General features: G+C 43.0%; 1 protein-coding gene across 1 annotated transcript in view; it reads left to right on the forward strand.

Moving 5' to 3' along the window:
• Nucleotides 1-8,118, forward strand: part of SPTLC2 (serine palmitoyltransferase long chain base subunit 2) — an 86,490-nt gene extending 78,372 nt beyond the window's left edge. The window contains exon 12 of the mRNA XM_065685968.1: nt 2,113-8,118. Within this exon, the coding sequence (XP_065542040.1) occupies nt 2,113-2,232 (120 nt within the window). The 3' untranslated portion in view covers nt 2,233-8,118. The remainder of the gene's footprint in view (nt 1-2,112) is intronic.
• Nucleotides 8,119-9,379: the final 1,261 nt, after the last annotated feature.

Raw genomic sequence — 9,379 nt, forward strand, 5'->3', positions numbered from 1 at the left:
CAGTGAAAGGGAATTGATTTCAGGCAGTTAATCAGTAAGACAGCCCTCGGATCTGATCCCTCCACTGATCTGTGGCAATAATACCCAGGAGGAAAAGGAACTGAAACGAATAGACTTTGAGAGAGCTGGTAGAGAGCTTCTTCAAGTCAGTGACACAGAGGAGAACTTGGTAGCCCATCTGTGCATGCATGGATGTTAACTAGGACTGTTACAGCATTTTATTTAATCTTTTTCTAAACGAAATTTATCTGGGTTTGGAGCCCAAGGAAGAGAAGCTTGTCTTGTAAATGCTGATGTTTGTAATGCTTTCTTGTTCTTATTAAGTAAACCCACATGATGGGGAACAGCTCTCTGTTACAATTTTAACAGTTTTATGTAAATAAAACTTCCTTGCCTGAAAATATTTGGCTCAGGATCAGAGTGAAGTCCCTCATAACCTGCATCCCTGTGGGCTGGTGCTTTCTTTTCAGTGATGAAAAATATATTACACTCTTGTGAAGTCAGAGTTCACCAATGCCATTTCCTTTGTAGTCTTTGCTGGTCACATGGTCCTTTTTGTTTTAAATTAATAAAATCCTAAATCTGCATTCAAGAGTAACAGTTAACAGACTCTTTCAACAGAAATTCAACCTTAAATTGTTTCCATATGGGATCTTTACTTAAAGCTCTGGCAAACTGTGCCCACGCTTTTGTTTTGTTTTGTTTTTACCGAGGTCCAACTTCTGGGTTTGTCATTCCCCCAGATTTTAGAGTGGAGAGGATTTTGCTGCCAGATATAACAAGCATGAGGGGCCATTGTTTAAAGAAACAAAAACTTGAACTATCCATCCAGGAAGGAAAAGTATGTAGGAATATTAACCCTCGTCTGCCAACTGTTCTCAGGAGACAGGCATTAGACCCAGAGCATGTTAAAATGGGGGCATTAATGTTGAAGTTAGTGGCGTTCTGAAGAAATGGTGAATGTAACTATCTGAATAAATTTGTAATTCAAGGGAGTGCAGAATGCCAGGCTTTGAGTTCGGAAATCACATTGGACTTGGAAGTCATCTTCTGAGCTAATTTCTTTGTCACTTGCCTACATAAGATAATTGGTGTCACATACTGTTGTAGACTTGTCTGCAGCAACTAATTTGTTTTGTACCTTGCTCCAGGAGTGTTCTGTAGAGAAGTGAATTAAAATTCAGGGCTTGGCTTTTAATAAACCCTATTGCAAATGAGTGTCTTATCAAAGAGATTGCAACATAAAGAAAGAATGATTAACTGAGCCGGGACTTTCCTCATCTCTTATGCTAGCAGATGTTTGATCTCTGGTAAACTTCATAACATTTGCATTCAGGTCAAAATGGTGAAAGGTTTTGTTAGCTCACTAAGAGTGTCCTGAGCCATCGTTTGACTGAGTGTTGCCTTTGTGGCAACCTCAGTCATTGGGACTTAGCTTGTAAGGAGAAAATGCTTGTGATCCTATCCAGAATAACTTTTTTTCATTCCTTGGATCGGCTGGCAAAAAATGTCCCATGCAATGTTGTTTGCAGTGTGTCTCTATTTGTACATGGACAATACAAATTGATCAAATGTAGATATAACAAATGAAACAATAGAACTTGTTAGTGCAGTATTGCAGTTTGCCTTTTTCTGTCTTGCCATTTAAAGAATACAGTCGGTCAGAGATGTATACTACTAACACACGTTTTCATACTGAATTATACATGAAGAGGAGTCGAACCTACACATACATATTTTTTCTGCTTCTGCTCTATCACTTCCAGGAAGGGAGGTTGTTCTTGGTTTTCTCTAGTCATGGGGTTTGGGGGGATGACTGCAAAATTTGAGTTAGTATTGCTGGATATTACAATCCTGCTTTGGAAGTGGAGTAGTTTGGTAGGTGCAGAGTCATTCTCAGTTAAGTTATCAGTGCTATTCACCTGGTCGAGACTTCTGAATGCTAAAATCAAAACCAAGTCCTAGGCACCTCTGAAGCTTCAAACTTCTAGCGCAGTGAAGTCTTGCTTATGTAAAATGGCTGTCGAGAATCTGCAGGCATGCAAAAAAAGGAAGATGTGCTGATAACTTGCATCTGTCTCCTGTGCTGATCTACTGTGGTCTTTTTCTCAGGCTTTAAAAGAAATTGATGAAGTTGGGGACCTTTTACAACTGAAATATTCCCGTCACCGTTTGGTACCTCTCTTGGACCGACCGTTTGACGAGACAACATATGAAGAAACAGAAGACTGAACTCCCTCCATGTGCCTTGGTGGGAGGGACGCACCCTGTGGGACACTCCATGGCACGCAGAACACAGCATCCATGAACACCACATTTAGGACTGCTTAGCATAAAAGACATTTCCTCACAATACTGAAGTGGCCACGTCAGCTCTAAATGGCATTTTGTAAATAGGGAGAGGAGAAAAAAGGCTTTGATTCCTGTGTCTTCAGGGTCTGGCCCTAGAGGTGCTCGGCTTCAATTTTTCTTGTTGCTTTTTTTATTTATTTGTCTCAGTGAATTCACAGCAACCCAAGCTGGCTGTGGCTGGTCAGCTCAGACTTTGTATGCCCCGTTAGCCTCGCAAATGCTGGCTGAGATGTTGTGAGCATGTGTGACGCTGGCATGGCAGCATTTCCAGTGTCACTGCTAGGTGCCTGACCTTCCCAGTAAGGAGTAAGCTGACCTGTCTGTTCTTGGAGTCTTCCTAAAAAACTCTTACTTGCTAACTTTGACATATTTAACAAGATGGATAATCAACCAAAGTTGCTTTTTCTTTTGCAGTTACTTGTGTTTAAAACATAAATTTAGCCTTTTTAAAATAAATGTATTGTTGACATGTCACTGACAGGGCCATTGTTCCCAAACATTGTTTAGTTTTGTAAGCCACAGGCAGCAGGACTTCTGGGACTATAGCTTCTTTTCCTTCCCAGTATGGATGCCAGATTGTCTCCTGGTTTTGACACTAATTGTCCTCTTGATATAGGGTAAGTGATGGAAAGGGGATTTTTGTTTTGTTTGGGTTTTTGTTTTTAAATGGGCTGTGTTTTGTCTTCCAACATACTACTGTTTAAAAAAGAAAAAAAAAAGGTAGTTCTAATGTGTGTTGCTTTCTCATCTTCAGATTGATTTCTCTTGCTTTAGAATTATCATGCAATCATGAAGAAGTCACTGCTAAGTTTTAGAAGGGTGCTCTTGGAATTAAGTAAAACATGGCAAGACTTGTGCTTCTTAAGACCAGTACCCCACAAAAAGCAGGCCTATAAAATGGGTGACTATTAGGAGAGCCACTTCATGCAGATCTGTGAAAGGCTAATTGCTACCCTTTTTCTAATTCACCATTTCTTGTCATATATGAGGTGTTCTTCATTGATCTTGTTGCTGAAGGCTTTTATGCAAAGAATTTAGACAGCTTGGATCTTATAACGCATTACATTTTGGCTAGGCAACAAGTTTTGGCAGCTGCATATCTGTGTAAGCCTTCCCTGAAGAGAGAATGTCCTCACGATTGCATGTAGTTTGACATCTTTTGTGTTTCTGTTAACTGTGAGATCAGCTTAATCTTTGCTGAGCTGGTTGCTGTTTGGAATCTTTTATTTGCAAGTTCCACAATGTCTTACTGTGAGGTTAAAATAGACACCTTTGCTCTAGCACACCTTAGAGGTGGTCTGCTGCTTAGTCATTGCATCTTTTATTCTTTCAGTGAACAGAATGGATCGTTGAAGAGGTACCAAAAATTTTGTAACAGCAGTCAGTTGCAGTATAGTTTGTTTCTGTATTTTATACTTTGGACATGAGGGTTTCTGCAGAGATAGTAAAACTTTAACATTGTGTTGACTGGGTTGGGCCAGCTCTTCAGTTCTGGTTAACAAGATGCTTTAAGTTCTTCTGTGTTCACTCTGCAACTATAACAGGGTTAGTCACTAGAACCAAGCAGTTATGCAGATACCGACGTCTGGTGATTTCAAGCAGAAGTGGCTTCTACTTTACAGAATATCTATCTTCATATGTTTATAGATCTTGTTCCATTTTAATGTAATGGAACTTCAAAATTCTGATTGCTTCTACCACTGCATTTTAGAAATCCAATTTGAGAAAAACTGAAATTGACTGTTTGAAAATGGGTCCAGATAACTGTTTTTGTCATAGTTCGCTAGTGTTGATTTACTCACCACCTGGAGCATAGCCTGTGCATAGTTCAAGAAGTCTGTAACCTGTATACACAATTTTGATGGTTACGGAGTAGTCTCATTTGTTCAACCACAGAGTGAGTAAACTACAATTACACAGGCTTACTTTCTCGCCTGTGATCTGCCCAGCACTAGCTCTTAACATTCCAGCAGATGACCTGCTGCTTTCTGACTTCAAGAAGCTTTACCTCAAAGAATTGTTGCTTCTTTTTCTGAATTACAGTAGGGAACAAGAGGAGGTTAGTGCAGGAAGCCCTGACTCCAGCCCTGATCCTGTTGACTTGATGATGGAAAGATTTCAGACTGGACAAACCAGACAAACTTTAATGCATAGGCATGGGCCAGTAGGGAGCATTCCTGGATGTACAGCGTGCTTTTGTCTGTGTAGTCAAGTCAATTTGAAAACTGTGATGTACTGAATTACAAGTTCTGCAAGTCTTGAGTCTTAATCTTTTCTTCGGGATTCAGTTGTAGTGCAGCTTGTCTTTAGAAGGGAGAAAAACAGCTGCATAAATCTCAGTAATTTAGATAACTCCTGCATAACACTTCTGAAACTGTCAGTGTTTTAAAACTACCAATCCTCACTGGGATTCCAGTTGCACTTGCTGAGGCAACTGTGTTCATGCTAAACTTCTGCCATTCAGTATCTTTCTGTTACATCATGCTGTCTGCATATGACCCTGAATTCTGCATTGCAAAGACATTTCAGTAATTGTTCAGGCAGTCATTAGCATTTGCAAACTGCTTGGTTACATTTCAGCTGTGCCGTATCTTTTTGGGGAAGCAACTGCACCCCTCAGGAGGCCTTTTATTCACAGGAACCTGTTTTGCCAAAGTCTCGTACCTGTTGGAACTGCTTCTGAAAAAGAAGTCCAAGATTTTGCACTTTTAAGCCAGTAATTCACTGAGTGTGAAAGCCAGGAAAATCTTTTCATACCTACTAAAAAGCTCTGCTCCCACAACAGAAGGAACAGACCACTTCTGGTTTGTACTAGGCAAACCTACAGCATGAATGCTGTCACAGTATGTGTAGGATGGATTGCTGCTTTGATATTTATGTACTGACCAGAAATCTGTTTCCTTTTTGTCCTGGCAATAGAAGTGAATGAAATAACCAATCTTGAGAGATCACAAAGGAAGAAAAGCTGCTTAAGAAATAGACTTCAGTCCCTGCCAACTGTTCTGAGACATTCTAATTGAAAGTGACTCCTGGTATTTCTTAAAGGATGCAAAATTCAAAAGAAAATGAAGGCTGCTTTTGAACAAAGGATTTTGCCCTGTACAGTATATTGGCTAAACTTATAAATATACAATAGTTACCTTCCCAGTACCTCTCTGAAGAACTTAGCAGGCAAGACTTTGCTTCTGCTGAGCGAAGAGTTTAGAACCATTACAGTTTTCAAGACTGATGGCCGTGTTCTTTTTCTGTTAGGAAAACTGAGAAGCTCCTATTACCGAGCATCAATAGAGAGTGAGAGATCTGCTTCTTGTTAGAAACTGGCCTTCCCAAGTAGACCTTTGTCTTAAGGAGCCTGATTCATAATTTTGGTTTTAGTTTTTGGCAGAGAATAAACCAAATCTTGTGTTAAGATTTTCATGGCTTTTATTATTACACAAGACACGAACTTTTGTACAGTATGTGTATATGGTATAATTCAGCTTTTTGTTTAGTTACTATATTTTTTTCCCCTTCTAAGTAGCATCCTTAAAGAGCTCTTCTAGTTCTGTAGTTACTGGTATATCATACTTCTGCTTTAGGCAAAGACTCGGGAGTGAACTGACCGAACATCTTACTGTAATGAAGTCATTCAGTGAAGGAATTGTCATGCATCATGATCTTGCTGTTTTCTCTAAGAGTGCAGAAGTGGTGCCCACTCTCAAGAGTAGGAGCTTGCCTTCACACAAGCAGTAAAGGGAAGTATGCCCGTGAAATCAGTGACACAGCCCAGTGCTGTGTGGATGAAGGACCAGTACAGCAGAGATGGAGAAAAGGGGCAGTCAGTCATTACTTATTCTCAGCAGTAGAGGGATCTTTCATGCGTACTTGAACAAACATCCCTAAGACAGGAATGCAACTTTCAGTGCCCGAAGGGACACTTCTCTAAAGTTTTTCCACACCAAGTAAATACTGTTTCTCCTTCTATGCAAATTTTAATTTCTTTACTTTTGAAAAGTATTAGGCTTACAGCTGTTGGCTTGTCCAGAAGCCATGTTATCCATTTAGGCAGATCATAGGAGAGGTTGGAGGAAAACCATGAGCATGAGCTCTCCATTTCACTTAGGAGAACACCTCGCAGCATTAGATCTGGAGTGCTATGCATGAGCTCCCTTGCTGCATCACAGAGAAGGAAACTTGTGGAGGTTTATCCCAATATACAATGCTCAGTCAAAATTTATACAGTTTATATGTACAGCTCATGTATATTATTTTTACAGTTTATCCTCTGCCTGTGAAAGTGTCAAGCGTGCTGGGATCTATGTGGGTGGCACCTTCTGCACAGAGATCTGAGGTACATGTGGTCTGTTCTGATCCGAAACGAGTGAAGCGCTGAGCTGTCTGGGAATAATTCCTAGTATGACCCCCTCAGCAGGCTCTGGTGCTGGACCACTGTTTTGGAAAAGCACCAGTCATTTGACCTGTGTAACTTGAACATGGTTTTGAAAGAAAGAAAGGAAAAAAAAACCCACACAACTCCTCAGATGCCATAGTGATGACTTGTATTCCTGTAGCGTCCCCAGCTTTGCAGTTGTTCACCTGTTTAAGGATTTGGATGTGAAGCTAGAGCACAACCATGAAGTGCTTGTGTGAAGTATTGTGCTTTATTTTTCACTAAAAAGTGTTTGGTGCAGACATTGGAGCTGTTGAGTTTGCATCTCCAAAAGGGGTTGGGTGAAGGAGATGATGACTGTGGTATGCATTGAAGGCCTAAAACTGTGACTCTTGGTATGAAGAATTTAGATTAAAACTGACCTTGAAGAATGCAGTGGATTTTAAGCCATGGAAGAATACTCTGTGCTTTTAGTTAAGCAATATGTACTGCTGTTTTCTTGGAGGGAGAGGTTCAGCTCAATTTGTGTTTGATCCTAGCTGTTTTAAGGAGCAGAAGAGGTGACTGTATGTGAAGGCCAAAAGCAGAGCAGCTCTCTGTACTGCTGTTCCGTGTTAGCGAGCATTGCTAACTTGTTCCTGGGCTGCTCGAAGTGGGAGGGTTATGGGGAGGGTCAGGAACTTCAGAAGCAGTGGCAGCTAGCAGATTAATTTCCTCAACAGTCGTGAACAGGTCTCTTGACTTGAATATGCCACGGGTTGGTGCTGTTCCAAAAAATACCCCTGGTGAAGTGAAACATGCACCACACCATCTATCTGACTGCTGTAAAGCTTTCCTTTTGCCAAATCTCATCCTGTTCAGGCAGTATTTCTGCTACCCCCTAACGTTGTATGACGCTAACTGCATCTCCAGTCTTCCGATACTGTAACTTTCAGACCAGTTTGAGAGATGACAGGAACGTTGGAGCCTGAGGCTTTAGGCTAGCAGCCCCAAAGCCAATGGTGGCCCACATTTCCACAAGCCCCTGGGCAGAATTACCAAGTCACGGCACTTTGTCTTAAATTGCACTGTATTCTTATGCCTCTGTATTGCTATAATGTACATATATATCGGATTTTTTTTTTTTGTAGATAAGACATTTTAGATAAAATTTTTAAATGGGCTCCCCAAAAAGTATTTTATGCCAGATGTCTAATTTTTTTTACACTTGGGATTAACATGAAGTTGGATGCTCTGTGGGCAAGGAAAAGATAAATGAATGGTACATTGGCTTAAAAAAGGTAACAATGCATGTTAAAAAAATAAAATTACAAAAATGGAGAAAAAACTGCTTGGGGGAAAAAAATCCATTCAAATCTATTCTATGTTCTGCATAATAAAGACTTTAGAAAAATAAAGCTGTATTGTGATTTTTCTTTAATGCTAATGAGGCTTTTTCCTTGGTGGGGACACCAAACCCTTTCCCCTTCCTTCCCCATCCCTGTACACACACATCCCCTCAGAAAAAGCCACCCACCACACGAATTTCAGAGTTTGATGCTGGCGTTGCTGGGTAAAACTGTAGCCTGTTTGAGAGCTCAGACTAATCAGTGTCCCCACCGGGAAGCCTTGCTCGTGTGGTGGATGCTCAGCTGTTTCTTACCAGCCTCGGGTCTGTCATACAGTGACAGCCCTGTATGATGCACGGTCTGGAGAAGCTGATTCTGCTGTGGAGAGACAACCCTGCACGGGTTCTGCTGGTCCTGAGGTCTTGCCCACCTGCGGTCTGCACTGGCCATGTGATGCTGGCTCCACTCAGAAGTCAGGCTGCCACCCTTGGGTGCTGCTAGTGTGGGGCTGCTGTCAGCTGTCATGCTGCTAATGAGATGTTTTAAAGGCTTCTTGGCGCATCTCACGTGGTATTCTTGACCTCACATCTGTCCTGCAGTCTGTGCCTGGTTTTAAGCATTTCCTTTCGTTCATCTCAGCCCTGAGTTTGTGTAAACCAGATGTCGGTAATCAAAAAGGAGGTGTGGGTCCTGTTTCCGACTGTTGAGTGCACAAATCGGCCCAGGTGCTTTGCAGGGTTGTGCTCAGGCTGCTGTAGAATGCCGGACTTAGGGTTTCTGTGCTAGGTGTCCCTTCCTGGGGGCCGTGCCGGCACCGGCACTTCTCCTCAGTGGGCTGCAAAACCTCCTTTCCGTGTCTTTCCCTAATAATGCCTTCCTGATAATTTTGCTCCCAGGCTGATGGATGCCTGTGGAGACCCTGGAAAAGCAGCGTCCCAGACCCCAGGTACCCAGCCGCGCCGCGTTGCTAGCGGGCTCGCGGGGCTAGGAAAGATGATGCCGGCGCAGCAGAGAGCAGATCAAAGCGCCGGGGCTTGTTTCGAGTGATGGAAACTTCCTCTCGCAGCGCGGGAGCAGCCGGAGCGCTCACCGGGGAGCACAGAGCGCCGCTTTTGCCCCCGGTGCGTGCGCTGAGCCCGCGGCCGCGCTCGCTAGAGGGGAGTGCGGGGTCTGGCCTCGGCGAGCGGGATCGGGCTCCGTGCCCGCAGCTTTCCCCCCGGGGGCGCGGCCGGACGCTCCGAGCGGCCACGGCCGCTGAGTCCCGCGCCCGGCTCCCGCCCCTCCGTCCAGGGCGCCTCCATCCCCCCCGCCTCCCGCGGCCGGCCCGCCC

The sequence above is a fragment of the Lathamus discolor genome, chromosome 6 (genome assembly GCF_037157495.1).
Source record: "Lathamus discolor isolate bLatDis1 chromosome 6, bLatDis1.hap1, whole genome shotgun sequence".
NCBI classification, from domain to species: domain Eukaryota; kingdom Metazoa; phylum Chordata; class Aves; order Psittaciformes; family Psittacidae; genus Lathamus; species Lathamus discolor.